The sequence below is a fragment of the Pelmatolapia mariae genome, linkage group LG10_11 (genome assembly GCF_036321145.2).
Source record: "Pelmatolapia mariae isolate MD_Pm_ZW linkage group LG10_11, Pm_UMD_F_2, whole genome shotgun sequence".
Taxonomy (NCBI): domain Eukaryota; kingdom Metazoa; phylum Chordata; class Actinopteri; order Cichliformes; family Cichlidae; genus Pelmatolapia; species Pelmatolapia mariae.
Window position 1 is genome coordinate 42,228,767 of NC_086236.1, and position 26,038 is coordinate 42,254,804.

The following is a 26,038-nucleotide window of genomic DNA, read 5'->3' on the forward strand; positions in this document are numbered from 1 at the left end:
GGTGAAAAAGTGCTACAGCCAGAGTTACTTTGAACAGACAGATTAATAGGTTTATTAATACACAACTGCCAAAGTAAATATAGTATGTAATATACTGTCAAAGTTACTGCCGCCTCTTGCGCGGTTGCCAGGTTTGATCCAACTGACAGTTTTTTTCTTCGCTAACTTTATTAATAAAAGTTAATTTCAAGTAACAATATTTAAACAGATTTGTGCAAAGGAATTTTGTAAAGGCAAAAAATAATAGTACTTAAAAACATTCAGTAGATATATTGTGAAATAACTTTTATGCGTTCAATAAGATTATTGCATTAATTAATTAAATTAATGCATTAATTGAAATACTGCAATATACCTTGTTTTTTGTTTTGTTTATTTGTTTGTTTTTAGTGTTTGAAATACGGCCAGAAGAATCTGCCAGTTAGAAACAACTGAATAGAACACTGACCTAAGTATCAATATCCTTTCTTATGTTTTTTTTTATATTAATGTTAATATCAGATTTTTGTAGTTTAGTGTCCAGAGGATCTGTTTGTGTGTGTGTGTGTGTGTGTGTGTGTGTGTGTGTGTGTGTGTGTGTGTGTGTGTGTGTGTGTGTGTGTTTGCGGGAGGCTGTGATGAACGCATATCTGGCAACCCGGGTCAGTCAGCGTGCAGGCAGGCAGCAAGCAAGCAGTATTGTGCCGGAGCAGCAGACTCCCCGCAGGGATTCCTAGGGTTACACACACTGCTGTTTAGATGGCTGACAGAAAGGAGTAAGTTGGTGAACGGTGCTGAAAACACTCTGAGATTATTCCGGCAAGTGTCTGGGTTCACTAACTACAACACAATGGAGCAAGAATTTCAAGACATTGATTCGTCGGGGAGATGGCAAAACCTTTACAATGTAAGTCGGGACACTGACCGGGCCTCTCTTGTTTCTATGACGATCGGTTGCTAACTAACTTAGCTAGCTAATTTGATAGCTATCAAGTTAGACACCACTTCGAGTCACTTTTCGTCCACGCTTTTAATTGTGTAAATTTCTACACTTCGCGACATGACTTCCAGGTTCTTTATACATATTGGAGTGCACTTGGTAAAGACGAATGAGTAACTAGCATTTCGCGCTAGCTGACTTCCGTAGCTGGAAAACGTGCATCGGCACGATCTTCACTTCGGTTAGCTAATGCTGGCTGACGCTAGCAGACGTCAGCCGCAGTTTCTGAGAACTCATCAGGACTTCCACAGAAAAGCGTGTTGTGTTTTACCACGCAGCACAGCATTTCGTTTATAATATCTCTGTTCCGGTTAAACTTTGGCTATGACCCTGTAATGTGCAGCTGCGAACTACAAAGATGCCATGTAACTAGAACTGTTTGTTTTTTTTTACACATGAGTGTTAATAAATTAAGAAGAAATGAACGTGCACACTTTATACATTTTTAGAAAATGTTTTTAAAAAACCCTTTTAAAACTTTTTTTGACAGGGAGCGGGGGGGGGGGGGGGTATATATAAAAAGTGCATGATAAGTAATTTCATAAAAGATAAAATTTCTTTCATGCTAACGTCAGGCTCCCAGTCCTACTGAGAATTAAAGTGGGATTAAACAGAAATGAGAATACTAATACTTAATTTAATTTCTTACCTATTTTAAGGATAATGTCGTTAGCATGATAATATATTTAAACCGACAGTGCTCATTGTACATAATGATGCTTTTCAGTTCCATATGTTATTGGTTTATCTCTGTCAGTTCATTTCTAATACGAGTCCCAAGCTTGAATAAATGGGAAGGTTTAAATCAGGAAGTCAAATATGCAGACCAAGAATACAGCATCATGTCTTAGTACATCTATGCACTGAAACTGTACTTTGTGTACCACTAAAAATTACTTTTGCCACTAGTCTTATCCATGGTGCTGTAGCTCAGTGGCAGTGAGGGGACACGCCCCTGCTCACGACAGTATTCTTGGGAGTGTCAAAAATAATTTTTGTTCTCTTTTATTCTTTTCTTGTCTCCAGTAAAACTGCTTCTGTTTCTCTAGAATGAAATAATAATAGAACTGTGCTCGCCCTTTGGCCTTGCCCGTGCAGTCTGTGTTGTAAAAGGAAAACAACAGCCTGAGGCATTGCAGTAGATTAAGTTTGACAAATGACAATGAAAACAAAGCAGACCAGTTGTGATTAATTGAGTACAAAGGATTGAGGACCTTTGATCTCTGTATGGTTTTTCTTTTAATGTCATTACTGGTCACCACTCCAGTAAAACTGGAGGCACATGAATTGAACAGGTTGTGTCACGGTTTCCTGTCGCTGTTGTCAACTCAAATCAGCTCAAAGCGATGCTTCTGAGTTCCTGTTTGGTTTCTCATCTGCAACAGGAGATCCGTAACGAAGCCAGTGAATATTCCTACAAAGTGGCAAAGCTTCCAGTGAATCGGAATCTGAACCGCTACAGAGATGTCAGCCCATGTGAGTGTTACGACAGTTAAGGCTCTCATTGATGATATGTGCTGCCGAGAATGACGTCGTCATAATTGCTCTGTGATCTCTTGCTTGGTTTCAGACGATCACAGTCGGGTAAAACTTGAAAACTCTGAAAATGACTACATCAATGCAAGTTTAGTCGATGTGGAAGAAGCCCAAAGAGCTTACATTCTTTCTCAGGTATGTAGATTGTAGGACAAGCAGTGTACACTGAACTGTCTGCACGGATATCTGTTGAACACATCTGCGTGCCACTCAAAGGAAAATACACAGGATTTGAGTTTGACATTTTGGTAGTTGTTGATGATCTCTGGATGTTATTTGTTTATGTGGATTTTCTACTTTTGCTTTGACAGGGCCCCTTGAGGAATACATGTGGCCATTTCTGGCTGATGATTTGGGAACAGAGTTGCAAAGCTGTTATAATGCTCAACAGAGTGATTGAAAAAGGATCTGTGAGTACACTGCAGCACCTTCTAATCATTATGTTCTGAAGTCCCCCTGCTGTTTAGGTTAGTTTGAAAGTTTGCGGAGACGTATCTTTATTAATAGATGTAGATACATTTGCTCATCCCAAAAGGTTTGAGATCCATTGTCTTTGTCATTCCTATTTCCACTGATGCTAAAATTCTGTGCATTTACAAGATGAAATAGAATCCAAGATACGTTTTATTGTGTTTTCTTTCTAGTGTACCCACTTTTATCTGGTAGACTAGAAAGGATTTCAGCCCTGTCTTGGAGTTTTCAAAAAGATGATCAGATCTACTATAACATTGAATTGGCTTGTTTTTCGTGCATGTGCCATCTCTTCACCACGTTTCATGAAATTCACCGTGGTAGGTGTAATCATGCTGACAGACAGATTGAGATGCAAAGAATGCCACAATTTTGAAAAAGTGAATTGAAATACTGAAGAGCTGCACATGTTTAAATTCGTTATGGATCAAAGCCTAATTGAGATATTTTGGGCAGGTATCATGACTCAAATTCCTTTACTTGACAATGGAAAAAATGCATTTCCTTACATTTAAAAAAAATCCAGTTTAAAATGTTTTTCTTGCTCTGTGGTGTTATCCTTCATCAGAACTCTGTGTTTCACAAGATTGTCTTAAGCTCTGTGGTTGTACTGTATGTAAAGTTTCAGTTCTGTTGTTTCCATTTATTTGAAATTTTAACCACAGTTCCAGGAAAGTTAATGATTACTTAGTTTCTTTTTGGATTTAGTTTTGAATGTGTGTTTTTTTTTTTTTTTTTTTTTTTTTTTTAATTTTTAGTTTCACTTGTATTTGGTTTTCATGTTTCAGTTTAGGTTTTACTCTTTAAAAAGGTTTCATTTTCAGTGAGGTTTCATTGTTGTGTATTTGATTGGGGGTTTTTTTGTTTTTGTTTTTTTTTTAAGTTTCAGTAAACATTTTTTTTCTCTCTCTCCACACTTTGGTTTTTAGTTGAGTTTAGTGTAGCTAACTATAATGGCCTCGGTGCCAAGAACAACCTATGGAAACTGGAAACAAGCTGTCGGGTACTTCGGTGTACAGTTAGTTGTACTCTTCGTACACGGTTGATTTTCTAAATCGGAGAAATCGTGTACATATGTGCAGCTGTACTCAGTATTTCAGTCAGAAGTTCTTCAAATGGCTCGAGGCACATGACAGCCTATCCATGAGTAACTGAATGTATTTGTCTCAACAGGAAAAGTGCGCGCAATACTGGCCTACCACCGAGGAGCTACAGATGTCTTTCACAGACACAGGGTTTGTTGTGAGGCTACTGTCAGAGGAGGACCAATCCTATTTCACAATCAGATTGCTGGAACTGCAAAATACAAAGGTGAGTATGCAAGGGCACCTATTGGTTAATAGCATCTCTCTTGAGTTTCAGCATGGTTTTAAGCACTGCTTAACTAGTCTCTTACCATTTAAGTGTAATAGCATGTAGCTGAAAAAAGACTGTGATTTCAGAGTGTGTTATGTTTTCCTAGTGACAAATCAGCTAAGTCATGCAGAACTGTGTCTATACAATGCTCCAGTCTTGACCAAACATTATGCCTACCACAGACAGGGGAGTCGAGAGAGATCTATCACTTTCACTACACCACATGGCCTGACTTCGGTGTTCCAGAATCCCCTGCCTCCTTCCTCAACTTCCTCTTCAAGGTTCGGGAGTCTGGCTCGCTGGACCCGGAGCATGGGCCCTCAGTGGTGCACTGCAGCGCTGGGATTGGTCGCTCAGGGACCTTTGCCTTGGTGGATACCTGTCTAGTTTTGGTGAGAAGGGGAGTGGGGAAATGTCACTGAAAGCCTGCCACTGTTAAAGAGAATTCTTTCGCAAGAGGTTCTCATTACAATGACTACAGTCTGATGATGGTAAGATGAGGCGTTCATGCTCTGATTGTACTTGCGTGCTGATAACGTGCTTACAGAGCAGTGTCGACATGTAGGTATTCAGCGTGAGTGTGTAAAGTCTGGAGTTTTTTAACTGGAGCAGAGAAGAGGCCCTTAACTGATTATTTCTTGGGAAATGTTTCTCTTCCTGTATGTCAGGAATAACTCTTAAATTACCACAATTCCACATCTGTCTGCAACTATATGGAACTAAATTCCCGATTCTTATCATGTCTTGATGAGTTTTAAAGCTCTAAAAGCAAAAAAAAAGATGAATCTTATTTCACTAGAAAGTTTTGCAAATTTCCTGTGGCTGTTTGACTTGTCTGTCGGCCTTGTTAAAATGATTTTTTTAATTTTTTATTTTTTTGGCCAGCTGTTAGGTTAACCAGACCTTAAGTGCTGTAGGTCTTTCATTATTGTTCAACACTACACCAAAAGTAAGTAGTGAGTTGATCAGAAGATCTTCAGCCTCTTCTATGAATCAAACTCAGCATATGCAGGATGTCTCTCCATTATCTGATTTCAATTACCTAAAGATGGACAAGCAGGTTATCACCTGCAGGGCATTATCACCTTCATAAGTCAGCCCAGAATGATAAACTAACACAGGCAGAAAGCAACACCACTACAAATCCGTGATGTGTGAGTGTGATAGGAAAAGCCCTGTACAGTAGTGCAATATTAAAAGTGCTGCATGAATGTATATGCACTTTTAAGTGCTTTGGTCAGTAAGACTGGATAAGTGCTATAGAAAGTCTAGCCTAAAAGGAGCAAGGAGAAAGAAAGGTGGCTAGAATGCACATAGAGTTACCAGGATTACAGTATTGTATTAAGACATAGAAGAATTCTCTAATCTGCATAGGGTCAAAGGTATACATACACACAAATCCACTAGTCCTAAAGATTCTGTAATATGTTTTAACTCTACAAGGCCAAGGGTTATAGACTTCTTCTTAGTGATCATGATTGCAGACAACTGGCAGTTTCTTTTTGGCGTGATTAAAATGATTTGTTTGGCAGCACTCATTGGACTGACCAGAACAATGGGAAATTTAGGGGAACTCAGTGAAGCTCTAAGAAGGAGAATTGTAGATTTAGACAAATTGGGAAGGTCCCTTTGAGCCAAAAAATTGCCAATTTTAAGATCATCGGTTCAAACAGTTATATGTAAGATCAAGTTGCTTGGATTTGTCACAACTTTTCCAAGAACTGACATGAACTGGAAATTGCTGAAACACCAGCATCACTATCCACAGTGAAGTCAGTTTTACAGAATCATGGACTAAGAGGATGCTGCTCATGAAAGTAGCTCCTGCTTCAAATTCAACACCTTCAGCCTTCTGGAGAAAAGTTTTATGGGGGCTGGTTTTGGGTTAGGTTTTGGAAACTTAAGCAAGAATTCATTCAGAGCCTTGCCCTGCTTTTTAAACCCCAAATAGAAAATTAAACAAATGAGTCTTCTGGCCCATCACCTCAAATAACCTTTGAATGTCACCCTGTGCATAAACAAACAAGGCTATCTGTCAAATGTTTTGTGCCGCTCCTTCCTAATAAAGCAACAAGCAAAAACAGCCTCTTTGCTCTTGTGGCTTTTAAAAGTTGTACAACAATGGTGCTGTAAGAAAACATCAATCAGCCTTCAATGCTCCGAGCCCCACCTCAAAGGTTCCTGAACATTTAGAAAGTATGGGTGACCTGTGCACACCTCGGTGCCATGTTACCATGAACACCTTCATACTGCGGATAGAATCATGCCAGAGGAAAGTGAATCTGTCCATGCTTGCGATATTTTTACTGGTCAAATTGACCATTCTATACAGGCTTTTTATATACCCATTGTACGTTAGGAAATTATCACATTTATTCTATGTCAGATATTAATTAGAAAGCCTAAAGTGTAAAGCTGTCACAATGTAGGAGACACAACCCACAAAAAAAAAAACAAGTGAATTCTAGTGGGAACTCTTTCTGTTCTCACTTCCTAGTCAGCTGGAAAGCACAGGTTTAAAGAGCCTGAAATTTCTGCCAGTTAATGTACGTGGTAAAAGCTCCCAGAAATAAAAACAGAATTTGTACACATCGTTTTGCTCTGCTGTGTATTTAACTCACCTGTTAAATACGCAGTTTATAAGTTACGATTTGGAACAGCTAAAACGTATTTCTTCCCAGCACTCACATCTTAAGCAGCATTAGACTCTGAGACAGACTGGTAAGTTGTTTGGACATGCACCTTAAATCAAACCACTCCTTCACAGAAAGATTACCTCGATTTTTCTCAAATGTAATACATCTTTTGAAACTTCTCAATATTACAGCTCATGACTTCCTAAAGGAAAACAAAGGTGTGATATCCTGTGCACCTGATGTGATTCTCTATTAAGCGGTTATTCCACAGTATTCCATAAATGGGAAAATCTGTTTTTGCAGATGGAGAAGAGGAAAAACCGGTCATCAGTGGACATACAAAAGGTGCTACTTGGCATGAGGGAATACCGCATGGGCCTGATCCAGACCCCTGACCAGCTCCGCTTTTCATACATGGCTGTCATTGAGGGAGCCAAGCTCATCCTGACAGACAACTCCGAAACACAGGTAGTCACAAGGATGATTGAAAGCTTGTAAAAGTCTGGCTCTAAATAAGCTTTTGTACCAACACCAGAGTTATCTGACTTTCAGTAACCACCCGAAGAGCAGTGTTACTCCAATAAAAGACAGAGGCATTGTTGTGGTTTCAAGTTTTGCTTTCAGTTTTGCTCAAAAGCCAGCATCAGACGCTGAAAGAGGTGGTGATGACTGATTTTGAATGTTTCTTTGACATTTTCTGGGAAAGTGAAGCTAATAATTTGAAAGAATTAAAGGGAAATGAGAAATTTTAAATGTAAAATGTAAATGTTAAATATGTAGCACTTAGGTTGAGAAACATTGGCTTGTATATAAGTATATTAGAATCATTCTGTTTTACTCCAGAGTAGTGAAAATAAACATAATAGTAAAGTTTAAGGCGACATGTGGGCTCTCTTGGTTTTCTACCATCCTTTCACGGTCTGGTTAGCTTGGAAATGGGTCTTGAATTGCATTCTTTAAGGCATTAAAGTCTTAAGTTTTCAACTGTACATGCTGAAACCTGCAACAATCCTGTCTAAATGTTCTCTTGCTGCATCAACACAAAATTGCCTTCGACGCAGACAGCATAAAACACAACCTCACAATAAAATGAAGTGATTACCAGAGTTTCAAGCCCTGCCAGCAGTAATTTGAAATGTTACAAACTTCCTAATTCCATTTCATTGTATCGGTTTGAATTTACCAGGTTTGGATTTAGCTAATCTTAGACTCAGACTTTTCTTTAAGGTGTGATTTTAGTAGAATACTCCTGATGACACTTTAAGCTGTTGTGAGTGATGAAAGCTGATGGTGACTGTTCTTTCCAAATGTCTCAGTGTGACGATGAGCCAGTACCAGTAATAGTTACAGTACCAAGGAGCTAAAGAGTTAGTCTTTATTCACTGGATGTACAATGAGATCATTGAAAGGGATAATTGTTTTTGAGTGCCCAAATGATCACTTCTATTATTATTTTCTTATCAGTAACATTGGAGGAGGGGGGGGGGAGTGCAGCTTTAAACTTGTCATTACTCACCGGAGGAGGTTCATATGAGAACACAAATGTCCAAAACCTGATAGCTCCTTTCATCTGATGATGTACCACGGCTAATATTCAGGCCTGTTCAACACTAGCGAGTGGGCGTCACAAATGCTTCCACCTGCACTCTCGCCGTAAAGGTTCCTGAAGTAGAATGGGGCAAACTAGAAAATATCCCAAACAGATTTTCCTGTCTGTTCACTCTTCCTGAAAGTAAATTTAAAGCTGCTGAAATTAGGTTGTGGGTTCCAGATATTTTTTTTTGTTGTTTTTTTTTTTTTGGAGTCTTTCTTCAGAGCCATCAGAAAGTGTCTAATTAAAGTGGTGTGTGGGTGCTTTCCCATAACAAAAAAGAGAGCCTCTTTAATTTATAAGGTAACTGTCAAAATAATGGCCGACTCACTTGACAAACTAACTAGATCCTCACACTTGTTATGTAATGACTATACAGACGCTCTTTGATCATTTGCATCTTGCAGGTGCCCTTTCTTTACCAGAATTTTAGTTTTGCCACTTGCAAACTAAATGATGAGAATGTGAGCCAACATATTTAAAAAATCATGAATTTAAGCTTTTATTTTGGAAAAGGATCACTATTCTCTTCCTCTCTGTCATAAGCTGACAGTACACTGACATTTTCCTTCTTGGTTGTCTCTGCATGTCATCCTCTTTGTTAGAACAAGCTGACACAGCTGTCCAGAGATGACCTGGAGCCAGATCTACCCCCTCCACCACCTCCACCTAGACCTCACCTTAACGACAGCAGACCCAACGGACCTCACCTAGAGTCTCAGGCCCCCTCAGGAGACGGGCTTGCAGGAGAGCCAGATGCCCAAGATCACAATAAGGCAGAAAACTCTGGGCAGTGAGTAACACAACTGAAGTTTGGCAGATTAAAAATTAAGCGTTGAAATCTGCTGACTTGTTTCCATCCATGCGCTGAGATTCAGTTTATCTTTTTGAGCACATAGAAATCAGGCTTCACCCTTTTATTTGTCCATCTTTGTAGTAAAGCTTTGGTACAGTAGTGGTACAGTGTGTGGGGATTAAAGTGAGTATTACCCTGTTGTTTATTGTTGGACTGCTGTACACTCTCTGTCTATTTCAGGGTCCGAAAGCGACATCGTGAGGAAAGGATTGCCAGCACAGCACAGAGGGTCCAACAAATGAAACAGAGACTGACAGAGTCTGAGAGGAAACAGGAGAAGTGGCAGCATTGGAGACCCATCCTGTTCAATGTCGGCGCCGGCGCCGGGGCCGTCTTGGCCGTAGGCCTGCTGTACTGGATGTATTCCCAGTGAAGCACTGCGGGTCACTTAAAACTGACTCCTATTTTGCACCGGTACCTGGGATTAGGTACTTCTTCTCGACGTAGACTTAGACAGTAATATGTGCAGAATTGAGGGTATTTATTTCTCAAGGTCAAAATGCGGGAGCGCTAGATCAAACGAGCGTCTGTATATTTTTCATGTAAGATCGAAACAAAAAAATAGTAACATCTCAGGATCTCGGTGCCAGCACGATGATTTAATTTCCTTTCCTTCTTGTCACTGCTCATGAATGTACTGTATCATAGCAAAAATGGCTTTGCAGAAACTTACTAAAGGTGCAGTACAAAGAGAAATATATAGTGACAGGTTTATTTTTACATTCTTTATTTGTAATAGTCAGATATGTGTCGATCAACACGTTTTACATTTTGCATTTCAGAATGACTTGTGTTGACTTGTTCATCCTACTGTAGACTAGGAAAACTCCAGAGCCAAGATTCAGCTGTAGGATTTTACTTTTCTTTAGTTTTAATGTAATATAATGAAATGCATGCATTCTGCGGTTTTCCAGACCACCACTTGTTCTTCCATTCACATTTAGCAGGGCATCCCAACACGGCCAGAAGAATATTTTTGTGTGAGTGGACACTTCATAGGGAGCTTCCTTGCCAATGTTTCAGACTCGGCTAGAGTGTTCATTTTCTGTTATGTGCACACTTTTTCTTTTCTTTTTTTTTTTCTTTTTTTTTTTTGCCTGCATTTGTTAGCTGCCACATGGATCATAAACGTTGCCCCTTAGCAAGTTATTTACCCACTGGATGGGTTGGTCTGTGTATGTTCAGGCGATCACGCTTTGTTTGTTTGTTTGTTTTTTGTTGTTGTTTATTTTAAGAAACCAAAGCCTGTTTTTAGGAAGGTAACAGTCAGACAAGCTCCTAATGATGAACCCTCTTATACTCCCCTCATGTCGAATGTATATTCTGTTGAATCTCTCTGTCATAACTGACACCTGTATTACAAAATGATGCTAGTACCGTTCTACATTCTGTCCGTGTTTTGAACCCACATGATCGCCGATTCGGTTTTCAATTGACTGGGACCAATCCAAAGCTACAATAGTGCAATTTAGAAGCTGAAGGAGAGCACCTTGGATTAAATTTAGAAGAGAGCGATGTCCTTGTGGGGTGGTTGATAAAGCTTTTAATGTGCCTTGAAATGTGTTAAATACGGAAAGGAGAAAAAAAAAAGTGCGCTCCCAGAATGGGTTTTTTTTTTGGTGTGTGTGTGATCAGTACAGAAAATTGTCGTGTCGCACATAATGTGAGTAACATGTTTGCACTGCAATGACCAGATTAGAGGTGGTGTACAGTAACATGCGTCTGAGTTGATTGAACATTGAATGTGTCATTAGCATGTATCGACTCCTTAAGTGAAATTTTTGATTGGCTACCGTAGAACATGGCTTTTATTATTATTGTTATTTTCTTATTTAACCCCAGAGAAGTGTAACATTCCATTCATTTATTGTTTTCTGTGTACAGTTTTCAGGGGAGTTTTGTACACTGTTGAGCTGCAGTGTGGAACATGACAGAAGACTTTTGATGAGAAAAATGACAAAACCAAACAAAAACATTAAATACTTCATAAAAAATAAAATACTTTTTTTTTTCTTTTTTTATAAACAAAACTTTGCTTGCCTGTTCTTTAATTCTGTATCCGTAAAGCAGCTTACCCACAGCTCTTCCCATCTCACCCACTTTCTGTGCTGTTACTCATAATTTCATTCTGACCATGAGCTAAATCAATGCAGACAGACTGGAGACCTCTCACTGTGGATTCCAGGAATTGATTCAATATTTCAAGAAGAGGCCATGCTCACATTGACTGCTGTAGTAATTTCATTTTCTCTTGTCTGGGACTGTGTGGTTTGTGTTGAATGTATTTTGTGCCTTTGCACTTATTTCAGCTTGTCTGTATGATGTTGGCTAGATCTCTTCTTTGTCGTTATATCGTACAGCTCCTCCTAATTCTGGTCCTTTTAGAGGTCGAATCATCTGCCTCCGTCTCACACTGTCCCTAGCATCCTGCTCTGTCACACCAATCCTCTGCATCTCCTCCTTCTGTACACCCATGAACCTCCTCGGAGATCTTCCGCTCTAGCTTCCTTTTTGTCTGTGCCACCATCTCAAAGAGACAATATGTAAACCTCACTTTCAGTTTTGTTGCTGTCCTTTCACAAATCACCCCTGATGACATTTATCTTCTACCCTGCCTGCACTCTGTTCCTCACCTCTCCTCTGCACTGTATTTTCACTCTCTCTACTACTGTACGGTCATCTTTCCACCTGTTTCCCTCTCATTCACACTTGTATTTTGTGTTACTCCTGCTGACTTTAATCCTCTACAGTACATACCACTACCTCTATGGGCTCTGGTCCACCTGCTTCCCAATCACACTACAGATCAGTGTCATCTGCAAACATCATAGTCCGTGTAGACTCCTGCCTGACCTCAACTATCAATATATGCCCATCGCCACTGCAAACAAGAAGGGGCACAGAGCAGATCCTTGATCGTTTGTAATTCCTACTGCATGCATCACCACTGTCTCATTGTCCTCATACATGTCCTGCACTACACACACACTTCTCTGGCCCTCTTGACTTCCTCATACAGTACCACAGTTCCTCTCTTGGCGCTGTTTCTCTGGATCCACAAAGGCACAGTGAAGCTCCTTCTGACCTCTATACTTCTCAATGATTACTCTTAAACATAACATCACATCTGTAGTGCTCTTTCTCTGCATGAGGCCATACTGATGCTCGCTGATCATCACCTATATTAACTTAGCTTCAGCAACTCTTTCCCATATCTTCATGGTAATGGCCCCATCAGCTTTATCCCTCTGTAGTTACTGCAGCTCTGCACATCACCCTTGTTCTTCCCCACCCTTGTTCTTGTGTTAAACAATCTGGTTAAAAAGTCCACTTTCTCCTAGACATCTCCATACCTCCACAGGTATGGTGTCTGGACCAACCGCCTTTCCACTCTGCATCCCCTTATAGCTGCCCTCCCATCCTCCTTACCAATTCTTGGCTCTTCCTGATTCACTGTCCTCCATCCATCCTCCTTTCTCTCTCATTTTCTTCATTCATCTGCTCCTCAAAGTACTCCTTCAGTCTTCTCAACTCCATTTCTTCACTTGTTAGCATATTTCTAAATCTGTCCTGAATCACTCTAACCTGCTACACATGCTTCCCAGCTCGATCTCTCTGCCTAGCCAATCGGTCGTTTTGTATTCATTAGTATTCAGTCTCACATACAACTTAAAACCTTACAGACCCAACTCCTCTTTGTACATCTGTTTTCTTCACCTTTCTTCATCCATTGAAGCCCCCTCCCGAGTGACACTCTCTACTCATTAACAGAATTTAAACAATAGGTCAAGAAATAATGCAACCATATTCACCATAAGTGTACTTTTCTTAAAACATTTAATTTGATTGAATTTTTTTTTTTACAGAAATCTTGCCCCCTACTGGGATAATTATAAGTACTTAGAAACGTACGAGTAATTTAATCTTACAAAGTTGCATTTAAATTTTTATTCCTTTATCGATAGGCAGGTTATGCACACCGAATATACACGATATACATACTTTGATGCATTTATGTTTTGTCTTGGTATGAAAGTGATTCCACATATAAAAAAGCTACATATAAGAAATAGTAGCTATAATTTAAACTACAAGTCAAGGGTCTTTCTCATGTCGTCGCAATTCGTGACGCGATTGGGGTACGTAAAAATATCCCCGAATAAAATGGGGACTATTTGGTGAGCAAAAATGAAATAAACTACAATAAATGTACCACCAAAAATACGTATATCGTGGTTTATATGTTGATTCTTATAAATCCTGTAACTTTAGAGCAAAATTGTCGAGGTATTGATTTTTTTTCTGGAGTATGGTGTCGGGCATCAGTGGAGAAACCTTCCCGCTCGCTTTTCCGCCACTGTTTAAACTGGCAGTTGTTGCTGTCAGAAAAGAAAATTTCTGCGAAAAATGGCGAATGCATACAACGTTCCATTATAGCTCATATAAGAAGAAACGGCGTTATTTAATGTTTCTACCAGTACCCATGTCTAAGCCTGGCTAGTTAGCTTAGCCTAAAAAGCACAAATAATAGCAATAATGTCGCTGCCTCCAGAGAAAGCTTCCGAGCTGAAGCAAATCATTCACAACCATCTGCTCAAGGTGAGAAAACTATATAGATTTTATGGCAATTCGTGTTGTACACAATGTACAGTTGAATGCTGAAGTCCTTAAGCAGCATACAAATACACGGGTATTTTTCATGAAGGGGGGAAGCTAGATATTTATAGTGGGCAAATATATATTTTTTTAATGTCACAAATGGCTATTTCCTTGCATTTGCACATCACAGACAAATCACATATTATCACCTAGTTGGTAAGATTGGCTGCACCATCTCTTTACACAGCATTATTTAAAGCACCGTAGGGAACCCCTGCTGTTTTCCAGCCAATATGAGCTACCTGTCAAGCCTCTATAAGCAGATAAAGTACAAATTCACACAGCAAACAAGACCAATTTCGATCCTATATTTTCGATCGTACATTTATTGCTGATTTGAATGAAAAATTGATTTTAAAAAAGTAAATGGAAAGAAGTAATGAATGAGAAAAGATTTCGCATCAATAATGCACCGAATAGACGGTACTTATAGGTCTACTGATATAAAACATTTCCTGATGGGTTTGCCTTCATATTCACACTTCCAAAAGTCAGAGTTTAAATGGGAAAGGACTGTTTTTAGAGGATGTTTAGAAAGCATAAACAAATTTTTTAAGTAGGTGAAGGAATTTTGTTCTGTTTGTCAGATGGATATTCATGGGAAGATCCGAGAGGTGCTGGCTGAGACTGTGAGGGATGATCAAGGCCCAGCACGTCGGTCTCTGTCTGAGGCAGATTTCCTGCGTGCTCTGCAGCGCAGAGGCATCATAGATGATATGATGAAAGATCTTCACTTTACTCAGGTTGCCCAGCTTTTTGGATGCAGTTTCAGACCTATTTTCCTAATTGGTTTTTAATATAGAAGTATTTTTCATTCCATCCATTCAAAAATCGAACATTTACAATGTATTGATCCCCTTGATAGCTACGTTTTACTTTCAAAGTTTGCCTTCAGTATGGATGAAAAATATCTGTAATACAGTGTGTCAGTTCTGTCCCATCTTTTCTGACTGTTCTGTCGTGTCGTTTTGGCGTGGTAGGAAGCCGGCACAGAAGCAGAAACAGGATCGCCTACAAAACCTGCTGCTCATTTTGTTGATAAAGATATCACTCATCTGAAAAAAAGTAAGAAACATTATTTGCAAACCAAGCAAATAATAATGAGATGCATAGACTGTTTTGCATAATATTATTCCTCTTCTGCTTTTCTCTTCTCAGCCAATATTGACCCATCAAGGCGATGTCTGTATCTCCAGGTGCTTGGAGGCAAAGCCTTTTTGGAGCATCTCCAGGAGCCGGAGCCCTTACCTGGTCAGGTGTGTTCTACCTTCACACTCTACCTGCACTTCCGCAACCAGAGGTTTCGATCAAAGCCAGTGCCCTGTGCCTGTGAACCTGACCTCAAGGAGGGCTTCCTGTTAGAAATCCACAGAGACGGTATAGGTGTGTGTTAACCACCACTGTTTGTGTCACTCACAAATACTGTTCTTATTGTATTACTTAATAAACCATCTATGTACAGAGTATAATTTTACAATTTTTGTATTCCAGGGGAAAGTGGTAAGATGGCAGATGCGACCTCCATGCTGTCAATGTGTGACCCAGTGCACTTTGTGCTGATAAAAACAGACACCTCCAGTGAAACAATGCTTGTCTCATCCTACTTCCTGGACTGGAGGACTGTCCTAAGCTCGCCCAGTAGCAAGACCTGCTTTGCTGTAGAGCTGATGGGAGTTGGTGAGCAACAAACTCTCTCTGCACAAAGAGTTTCTAATGAAGGGTTCTTTTGATTTTATTTTTGAAAAACACAAGCAGAAGTCAAAAAATCATGCTGGATATCTAGCTGTATAGACCGGTTAATGTTTTGGTTGGAAATGAAAATTATCAACCTACAAAGTGCTGAATTCAAAGACACTCCCACAATAAAAGTGAAAAAATGATGCGGCAGTGCTCTGGGGTGAGGTGCTCTATTAGATTTAGGTGAGCGGAGCGGCCAGTCAGTGGTATAAATTCCTTCGTCCTCCAGCCTGCATACTCTCACCCCATGAGGTGAGAGTGTTGCACCAGACGGAATCCATGACCCACTGTATCAGTGTAGGGTCTGACACTGGGTCCAGTGATTTCATCCTGATATCTAATGGCAGTCAGGGTTCCGTTGCCTAGCCTGTAGAGGTCTGTGAAGATATGCCTCCCCTGACCATCACTCACTGACCACCAAACCAGTCATGCCGAATTATGTTACAGGTAGTATCATTCTCCAAGCCCCTTTGCATCTGTCACATGTACTCAGGGTGAACCTGCTGTCATCTGTGAAAAACACAGGGGCCATTAGTGACCTGCTAAAGATAATTTTGTAGTTCTGGAGTGCTCATCCTGTTCCTCCTTGAATAAAGGAGCAGATACCGTCATGCTGATGGGTTAAGGATCTAAGGATGTCCAGCTGTCTTAGAGTAACTGCCTGTGTCCTGGAATGTCCTCCATGCTCTTGAGACTATGCTGGGAGACACAGAAATCCTGGCAGAGATTATTGATGTACCATTCTGGAGGAGTTGGACTAACTGCGACCTCTGTAGGGTCCAGGTATCACCTCATGCTATCAGCAGTGACACTGACGCTAACCAAAGCAAAACCAGTGAAAAACAGTCAAAAAAAGATCAGGAGGGAAAACATGTCAGTGGATTATACCTGTAAAATTATTCCTATTTTGGGGGTTGTCTCACTGCTGCGCCTCCAGTGCACCTGTTAATTTCAGTAGCATCAAAGCAGCTGAAACGGATGAACAATCTCCTCTGCTACTTAACTGACAACATCAATATCCTGAAGGTTGAACTCACTTGATGCTATACTAATTAAAACGTTCTTGTAATTTTTTGAGTAGTTTATAATGGAGTGTAGGCTATATAATTCCAGTTACATAGGATATAGTAAGGGTGGGACATAATATCAGTATGGTAACATTCTGTTGGTCCTCCTGTGATACATTACCCTTAGACTTGGACTCAAATATCAGTGTTTGCAGACACCCCAATTACTGATCTGCCAGTCTGACTTCTCAGAGTCACTACTTCATAGCTCGCTGTGGTGGAGCTATGGTGTGGAAAAAAAATAATACAGTGTAAAAGTGGCAGAGAGCTAAATCAATGCAATGACACACTTTAAAATTGAATAATGGTGGTGGTACACCTACAGAAACACGATTTACATGGGGTCAGTATTTAAAAGGTACTTAGAAACTGCCCCCTATTCCTGCGTCTCATGGGGCACAGTTGTACAGGATAGGCCCGGTCTGTTTTGCATTCATGTAATGATATCCGTGTTTTCCAGTAATAATAATCTGATGTTACTATTGCCACTTAGTAACTTTTTAAGACAGCAGTGTTTTTAACTGAATGTTGCATTTATTTAATCATGCTTCAAGATTTGAGTCTTTAGATGGATTTTATGACTAGGTCTCTGCTGTGCAGGAACACAAGCCCTCCAGAATTTGCACCCCAAGTACTGTCCTAAATTGCATATATATAAGCCAGTGTAGTTTGTGTACCACTCATGCTGGAAGAAAGGTCTGGAAACACAAAAACCTTTGGAAAACTTGAAGAAAATCTGATTGGTAATGTCTGATAAAACTTTGACTTTACAAATTACAAACCTGGCAATTTTGCTTTTTGCTTATTTTTCTGACAACATCTTTCAGTAAAGAGTGTGTTTGTCACCAGGAAGTGAATCCAAAGTCCCAGCTGGTGTTTTGACAGTCAGCCTGGAGCTCTACCCCCCTCTCCCAGAGATTCTGAGTGCTGACATCATCAGCACACAGGTCAGCATCTATTTATTCCTCTGTTTCATTATTCATAAATCAATCTCCGTGAACTACCAGTGACTCATTACAACAGAATCCCATTAATGCTTTTTAAGAATCAGTCGTCCTCAGAGTGGAGATAAAGAGGCTGTAAAAGAAACATCAGAGCCTTGGTTGTGAGGGAGTGATGTCACTGTGTTTTTCATTTAGCAATCACTGGAGAGGCAGAGGACGGCCGAGAAGGAGAGGCTCTTCTTGGTTTATGCCAAGCAGTGGTGGAGGGAGTTCCTGGAAATCCGTCCGTCACATCAGACCAAGCTGGTCAAGATTTTTGCACAGGTTTGTCTATCATATTGACACCCCCCACACACATTTTCATCACTTCATTGGTGGATTTGTGTTTTTAAAAGGAAGCATCTGTGCTCATTCTATTAACATCAAAACCAGTTCATCAAATATTTCATGTCACCTTCTTGGCCTTTCCTTTCCTCTGGGTGTGTGTCTGCACACTCTGCAGGATGAGAATGGCGTCAACAGGCCAGTTTGCTCCTATGTACATGTCCTCCGGGCGGGCCGCCTCCTGGAGAGCCCTCGGCAGGCGGCCCGCTTCATCAGCCTTCTAGCCCACGAGAAGGCTCCAGTGGTGGGAGGAGGAGGCAAGCAGGAGCAGTGGTGCACATTAATGGCTTTCCTGTGTCGAGGGAAGGTAAGGAGAGGTCCCCGGCCACTTGGCAGCCTCAGAGTAGGAATGATTCATTTTCCATTTTCCAAGACGGTGCTTCCTCTGTAGTGTTAGATCTCTTATTGTCACAGATCAAAACAATGGCAGATAATTACATCTGTTACCAAAGTTCCAGTAAACTGATATGTTACTTTTTTCTTCTAAATTAAATTTGTCATTTATCTGCCACTCACTGGGACTGTACTCAGATCTCATGAAGTAGAAAAGCCATTAAACACTAAATAAATTCTGGGATGCGTTGCGACAAGTCAAGCGAGATAGTTCCTAAAGTTCTAGCTGTACTATTATGTTTTGGGCTTTAGTTAATGTTTACTCCAAGTTATCTTCAAGCAAGTCCAAGGCAAAGTCTAGATCTAAAAACAGTGCGCCACCATGCAAATGATGGTATCACTCGGCTGCTATTCAAGAGCTTGCTGATGCAAACACAGACTGTGTTTCAGCTGATAAAAATGACAAATGAATGCTTCAAAAGGGGATGCATTGTTTCATGTAGATCACATACTGATGCGTTAAAAGAAAGAAACTCTGCATCAAAATGTCAGACTTCTTTTTCAGCACAATGAAGCAAATCACGAGTTCACATATCTTTGGCAGGACATAGGTTTTTATCCACAACATACCAGCTGATAATGTCCTGCATTCGTCTGTTAAATTGAGACCTCCAAAACAACAAACAGTATAGCTCTGCTGTGATGATGTTAGGTAGAAAGCAATTGGCTGAACAGGACGGGGAACAACAGTGGAGCTCACTGTAAGGCCTGATTTTAGGCTTGTGTGAGGAACCTTTACGTAACCCACAAAGTGGATGATGTTGTGCAGGTGCATTATGTGTTTTATATGCGTGGTCCTCTCGCTGTATTTCATATGCAGTCCCAGCCGATAGAAACAAATAAAACGTTGGGAATTTTTTCTCTTCTGGGTCCTCACTCTTTTTTGTGGTCAGTGTAGTTGGTGTAAATCTATTTGCCCCTCATGTTATTCCCTCACGTCCCCTTCCATAGTTTCAACAGCGTCCCTTTAGGAATTTGCTGACATTTGTGGGTTTCTTTGTTGATGCTATGATTATTAGTCCTTATACTGAAGTGATGATCTTTATTTTTCTCACTGACAAATCCAAGAGGTGCAGTGAAAAAGTAGCTTGAAGTGTACAGGAGGATTTAACGGTACTGAGCAGGCCAATCATAGTTGTCAGGCTGCGACAGCCCGATGTGTAGTTGCGTTTCTAGGAAAGTGGATGCGTAAGGTTTCAGAGGGGTTTTGCTGTTACGACATAGCTGCTGCTTAGATTTCCCACTGAAGCATAAATTCTAGTAAAGGAGATGATCAATGATGAAAAAGGCACATGGATATTGTCTTGGATAATTTTGGACTGTTTTTCACACTGTTCCACTTCACTACAAAATATCTTAGTATATTAGGAGTTTTGTCCTAATGCATGGTATGGTGGTTAGCACTGTTGCCCCACAGCAAGACGGTTCTGAGTTTGAATCCACGATCAATGGATCCTTTCTGTGTGCAGTTTGCATTTTCTCCCTGCAACTATGTGGGGACTCGGGCTTCTAGTTAGTGGTGTTAGGGTAATTGGTGATTGTTTGGATGGTTGTCTCTGTCTCTGGGTTAGACTGGCGACATGATAAGTGGAAAAAGATTGATGGACTTGTGGGCTAAGCTAAAGGACAGCAATAGTACCAAGCCAAACATAAACATTTGTGTTGTTCCAAATGTTTTTGACACTTTAACCTTGTGGCATTTGAAGCTAGTTAAGTAAAATACAAGTATTAAAATAAGGAGCTGGATTGAGTCCTTTCAAGTGAGTAGAATTAATACAGTTGCACGCACAAACGCACACACACAAACAACCTAGCCTCACGTGATCTCAGTCATTTTCCTCTGGCTACACTGTACATTTTCAGTGAAGTCACAGGTTTGCGTTGTGTTGGCCCCTAAAAGTAAAGTTTTGTTCCACAATCACAGAGCTTGATTTGGCCACGTTTACACTAACCGCATTTCCGAGTAAGGCTGACTGTGTGGTTTCTGAGAAAGAAGGATTTGTGCACAGTTGACTGACTGCTGCATTCTCATTTCTCGACTAGATAGCGGGGAATTTCCCAGACCACCACAGGATAAATGTTCCCTGCCTCTTCTCTGTGTGAGCGGCTGGCAAGACAGACACAACACAACTCTCACAAAGTGGCCCTTGTCAGCTGTGATTTATGAGTTTCATTTGAGGGAAAATTAATTTAGCCTCATCAGTCCTGCTCAGCCTGTTCCGATGCTGCTGTCCATATTAGCACTTCTGGGGAACATCTATCATTCTGACTTGCCCGTAGCCCGAGCCAGCACGCAGCAGCAACAGTCCCCAGCTCAACCCAGGCTTCTTTACAGGAAAACTTGTACGAATGAAACAAGAGTTGCTTACTGTCATGGACAATTTAATGACTCCAGAGCTTATTTCCTCTCCAGGAGGCTTCTTGTTTGAATTGGGTACTTCTGAGAAAGGCTAACAGTGTAGCGAGAACAAGATATTGTGTTTTGTTTAAAGAGACTCTTGTACTGACATGAGGAATTAGGCAAGGTCGGTGTGAAAACAGAATTCTCTCTGCTTAAATATCAGCATAAAATTAGCCACATGCAGCCAATGTGAGTTTAGGCCACACCTACACTTGTTCTGCTGTAGGAGATTCCAGCAGAGTGTAAATGCTGGTGGGAATGAAGAAACCAAGCAATCACCGAGCTGAATTTAAATGCATAACAAGGACTTTACAAGGCTGTATGCAAGTTGGCTGCCAGAGACGCTCGTGAGATTAGCTTCAATGAACGGGTGTTTGTGGGACTTGGATAGGATTAAATAACAAAGATAATTATTTGAAACGTCTTTTAGATTAATAAAATAAACAAAAATGCATTTCATGATCCTTTTTACCAACTCCTATATGCCCAACATGCTCCACCTCTTTGTTTTTTCTTCTCTAAGTTATCTCCCAAAAATCTGAAGCATTCTGTCAGTGGATCCTGACATCATCACTTAGGGATTCATGATGTTCTGTTAACCTGAAACAGGAACTACAAGAGGCGCTGAATGTGTTGTTAAATCGAAGCAGGAACTTGCATGGCAATAAATTCCCTGCAGCTGCTCGTATCATGTGGGAAATTTAAATGGCAACAAATACAAAAACAGAAAAATCTTAAGAAAACAAAAAAATTCAAGAAGAATTATTTAAGAAGAATTAGATATTATAATATGTTGAAATCAAAGCTTCAATGATTTGGAATTAAATTAGTATTGTTTGGGTTTAAAGCCACAATATTTTTATAGCTTTAATGTTTTAAAATCAAGTCTTAAGGTTGTTTGACAAAATAGTTAAAATATCTTGAGAATAAAGCTGAAAGGTTTTAAAGGGAAAAGGTTTTAATATTTTAAGAGTAAAGGTACATTTTTGGGAATAAAATTAATGTTACGATATTCTGAGAAAACAGTTGTAACATCTCAGATTTAAAGCAGTAAAATGTTGTTCATAATACTTCGAGATTAAAGCTTAAATCTTTCCAGATTCGACTCCTGTAATTGTGTGTCGTGCAGCCTTAGAGATAGAAACAGAGGCTCTGTTGAACATGGCAGTTCATTCTCCAGCCACTCACTAGCTTTCTGTGATTTCAACTACATCTCATGATCTTCTGAGAGGGGAGCGTGCTGGAGGCTCTCTGTTTTGAGAAGTCATATCAGGATTAAAAGTACTGCCAATAACTCTGCCTTAGACATATGACCTAACTGAACCAGAAGACAAAAATGAATATTTCTCTTAAAACACAACAAACAACAGACTAATGTGATGAAGATATTTAGTTCACTTTAAACTCCCCAACAGATCCCAGCATAACCCTCTGTCCTCCACAGGGGGACTGTGAGGATCACGCCACCCTGCTGTGCAGCCTCCTGCTGGGTTTTGGCCTGGATGCATACGTGTGTGTGGGCACCAAAGCCAAAGGAGTGCCACATGCCTGGGTCCTGACCCGCGGTACTGACGGGAGCATCACTTTCTGGGAAAGCCTGACAGCGCACAGGTCTGTTTTTTTGTTAATATAGTTAACGAATAAGCAAAGTAACTCACCCCCTTTCACGAGACCTTTGAGGGTCAGATTTAAACAGGACTTTTCTCAAAAGAAGTACAGCATAATTAACGTATCAGGAAATGAAATTAGTTACTTTGGAGAGGATACCACTCTGTTATAAAAAAGGAAAAGGTTGTCTTCTCTTCTCGGTATCCCCTTTAACTAAAACCAGACACAGTCTGAGTTACAGTGAGCTTTTTGTGTTTGCCTCACTTACTTCATTAAACAGTCTTTGTGCGTTAGTCAGCAGGATCTCTTGGAATCCCATGAGTGGATTTCTATGAAAGTTGGTGGCCAGGCTTTGAGCCAAGGAACAATTGATTACATTTTAGTGTTTCTTAAGCTCTTCCTCACCATGAAGCACTGGCCTAATGGAGCATGTTTTTCATTAGTTTGAATATCTGAGCTTAATATGATGTGAATTAAAGGATATATGAAGGACAAGGACATATGAACAATTTGTCACATTTATTTTACATTATTAAATAATCATGTACATCTTAAATATGAGAAGGTCAAGGAAGCTGCCTAAAATTAAAAAAAGAGAACAGACCATAGACGTTTCTCACTGAGTAATATTAGTGTTTTGTTTCATTTCGTAATACTTTTCTTTGCATTTCTTGTGTGTGATCAGATACCTCCACCGTCCTATAGATCCAGATGCTCCACCTCTGGCTCCCCAGCCTATACCTTCCTACCCGTACCGCACTGTGGGATGTGTCTTCAACCACCAGACCTTCCTTGCCAACTGTCAGCCCTCTGATGCTGTGGAGCTCTGTGTATTTGACTTCCAGGTAATATAATGCGCATCCATTTTGGAGGTATGGCTGGAGGATAGCCATATGATATTGCTTTCCATGCTCCATTGTTGTATTTATTAATAAGAAAATTACTGTAGCGATTAAAGAGTGCCAGAGAAATATCATTACGCTATTCACATTTGTTTTGTTGGCAGGTGTTGTCTTAACGGTTCACATTTGGGGTTTGGCAAATGAGCCTCAATATGAAAATCCTGCCGCAATATCAGATTGGCCAACGTAGAAAACCTAATCAAATAAGTACTGGTGATTTTTAGGCAGACAGAGGGCAAAGGTAGCCTGGAGCAGGGTCCTGTGGGCACAGAGCTCGCTGGAAGATTGCCATCTTCAATCAACAGAACAGGAGCCAGTTTGCGGGGAAGGAAATTGAATCTGTAACAGTTTCATTCATCAGCAACTCCCATTCTGTCACGCTGGCCTAAAGCAAAGCACCCAGTGGACAATGTAGTGGGTCTGTGTGAATGAGATTATCAGCTAAATGCCTCTTTTTCTTCCCCCTACCTGATTTTCTTCAGAATCAGTCACGGTGGAAAGCAATGAGTGAAGAGGCTCTGAAGTCTGTTTGTGCTCCAGGCTCCACCACCTCTCTGCCCCCTCTGCCCCCGCTCTGCTCCCCGTCTCTGGATCCAGCTGCAGCCAGCAACCAGCTGGAGCTGGAGATGCGCTACCTGGTATCTGAGCATAGGAAGGTAAAACACAGTGATGGAGTTGTTGGATGGTGGTAAACTCACCTGCACTCTAGAAAGAGGCCTGATTAGAGCACTGTCTCAGTGATTCTTTAAAACATCAAAATATGAATAAGTCATGATGTATGTTATTTAAACATCACTTATATTTACGTTGAAGAGATGAAAACAAAAATGCCAGATGACCATTATAACCTTATTTCACCTTTAGTATATAAGTGAACCATACCTTTGCTGTGTAGTTGACTGTAGTGGCATAACATGTAACAGTTACTGAGGAATGTATCCACTCTGTGGGGTGCTCTCCTCCAGGACCTGGATCTTGCGACAGTGTGGGACGACCACCTGTCCTACCTGCTGTCCTCAGCTCTGTCAGCCTATGAGCTGGAACGCTGCACCGGTGTCTCCTGCGGTAACGAGGAGTTCCAGGACGCCGTGAGGAGGGCCGTGCCAGACGGACACACTTTCAAAGGCTTCCCTATACACTTTCTTCACCGTAACGCTCGTCGGGCCTTTGCCACCTGCCTCAGGTAATATACAACTAAACTAAATGTTAAAATATCACAACTAGAGACTGAAGTGCTGCACACAGACCAACAAACATGTTAATGTCTATGTTCTAATAGTGTCAGTATTGAGTAATAAATGATGCACACACCATCCACTCTAAAGCATGATGGGAAATAGCCTCAAAATAAAAAGTGACCCTGTAAGATCCTGTCTTTTCCACAACATATACTGTAACAGTTTCACATGTTATACCTCCTGCCAGAGCTGACAACACGAATATGATCATGAAAATAATAGACTCAAAAGTCATGCCATTACTTCCTGCCTCTGTCATAGACAGGTTTCTAGATAACCTGTGCACATTCACAAACACTCAGCCTTCAGTTTTGTCCCTTTGTCACAAACAATCCAGAATATTAAACTGGTTTTATTCCCTGAATATTTTTCTCACACATTATTTTGCGTTCCATGCTCTGAATGTCTTATTTTTCATGCAGGTCCCCCTTCTGTGAGGAGATAGTGTGTTGTCGTGGCGATCACGTGAGGCTGGCTGTCCGCGTTCGGGTGTTCGTTTATCCCGAGAACGCGTGCGCAGTGTGGATCATGTTTGCCTGTAAATACCGTTCTGTACTCTGACCAGCAGATGGATGGCGCCCAGGAAACCCCGGCCTGTGTTGCACTTTATCCCCACACTGGATTTTAGGACACCACAGGGACACACCGGGACTCACAATGAGACTAAATTGATATTAAGCTCTACTATTGCACAGACATGTTTGTGGCTCTGCTTTGATGGTCAGGCCTTTATTTTGTAGTGGACTCATTTGTACAGACATTTACATTATTTATTTTTGCAAATAAACCCAACTTTGTTTATCCTGCTGTGCATTTTTTACATGCTTTATTAAAGACATTTAAACCTGTGTCACAAACACAAACAGGCTCGTTTTACTGCAGTTGCATGAAGGATTTAAATAATACAGAATTACCTGCTTTGGCAGAGCCTTCATTTACAGCAATCTCATTTAATCAAAAATAATGAGATACTGAGGGAATGATGTGGTCACAGTTGCTCCAAGATTGTAAGAACTAAACTAAATGAAATAGTACAGTATATTAAAAAGATAGATAAAGATACAAATTAATGTAATGAAATTATGTCTTTGAGTTTAAAAATGTTTTGCCACCATTTAATATAGACCTATCACACAATGTCATATATCGTTAATAGAAAATATTGACTACATGTGTAAGTATGTGATTAAACCACGCTGTATACTGCTGGAACAAACCAAAAATCTTTAAGCAACACAAAAATCCAGCACTGTCAAAAGTTTGAAATTTATGGCCATGGT

General features: G+C 40.4%; 2 protein-coding genes across 3 annotated transcripts; both read left to right on the forward strand.

Annotated features, from left to right (window-relative positions):
* The first annotated feature begins 651 nt into the window (after positions 1–651).
* ptpn2a (protein tyrosine phosphatase non-receptor type 2a) lies at positions 652–11,424 on the forward strand. Its single transcript, XM_063487506.1, has 9 exons — positions 652–886; positions 2,365–2,455; positions 2,550–2,650; positions 2,827–2,925; positions 4,160–4,297; positions 4,525–4,734; positions 7,282–7,446; positions 9,175–9,362; positions 9,606–11,424. Exons 1-9 carry the CDS (start codon positions 830–832, stop codon positions 9,796–9,798), a joined length of 1,242 nt encoding a protein of 413 aa, XP_063343576.1. The 5' UTR covers positions 652–829; the 3' UTR covers positions 9,799–11,424.
* A 2,383-nt stretch (positions 11,425–13,807) lies between these two features.
* On the forward strand, positions 13,808–25,559 carry cep76 (centrosomal protein 76). Of its 2 annotated transcripts, none has more exons than XM_063486277.1 (13): positions 13,808–14,024; positions 14,672–14,827; positions 15,065–15,149; positions 15,243–15,467; positions 15,576–15,761; positions 17,738–17,835; positions 18,028–18,156; positions 18,335–18,523; positions 22,455–22,621; positions 23,304–23,463; positions 24,003–24,176; positions 24,486–24,703; positions 25,181–25,559. In XM_063486277.1, the coding sequence occupies exons 1-13, from the start codon at positions 13,962–13,964 to the stop codon at positions 25,317–25,319; spliced, it is 1,989 nt and encodes a 662-aa protein (XP_063342347.1). In that variant the 5' UTR covers positions 13,808–13,961; the 3' UTR covers positions 25,320–25,559. The 2 variants fall into 2 exon arrangements, with proteins under 2 accessions (XP_063342347.1, XP_063342348.1); XM_063486278.1 differs by having other exon boundaries at positions 15,281–15,340.
* Positions 25,560–26,038: the final 479 nt, after the last annotated feature.

Excerpts from the sequence above, each read along its gene's own strand:
- ptpn2a (XM_063487506.1), top strand. The coding sequence starts at position 830 with ATGGAGCAAGAATTTCAAGACATTGATTCGTCGGGGAGATGGCAAAAC. Across the intron at positions 2,926-4,159 it reads GAGTGATTGAAAAAGGATCT|GAAAAGTGCGCGCAATACTG; the intron begins GTGAGTACACTG and ends TTGTCTCAACAG. Across the intron at positions 9,363-9,605 it reads AAGGCAGAAAACTCTGGGCA|GGTCCGAAAGCGACATCGTG; the intron begins GTGAGTAACACA and ends TGTCTATTTCAG.
- cep76 (XM_063486277.1), top strand. The coding sequence starts at position 13,962 with ATGTCGCTGCCTCCAGAGAAAGCTTCCGAGCTGAAGCAAATCATTCAC. Across the intron at positions 14,025-14,671 it reads TTCACAACCATCTGCTCAAG|ATGGATATTCATGGGAAGAT; the intron begins GTGAGAAAACTA and ends TCTGTTTGTCAG. Across the intron at positions 14,828-15,064 it reads AAGATCTTCACTTTACTCAG|GAAGCCGGCACAGAAGCAGA; the intron begins GTTGCCCAGCTT and ends TTGGCGTGGTAG.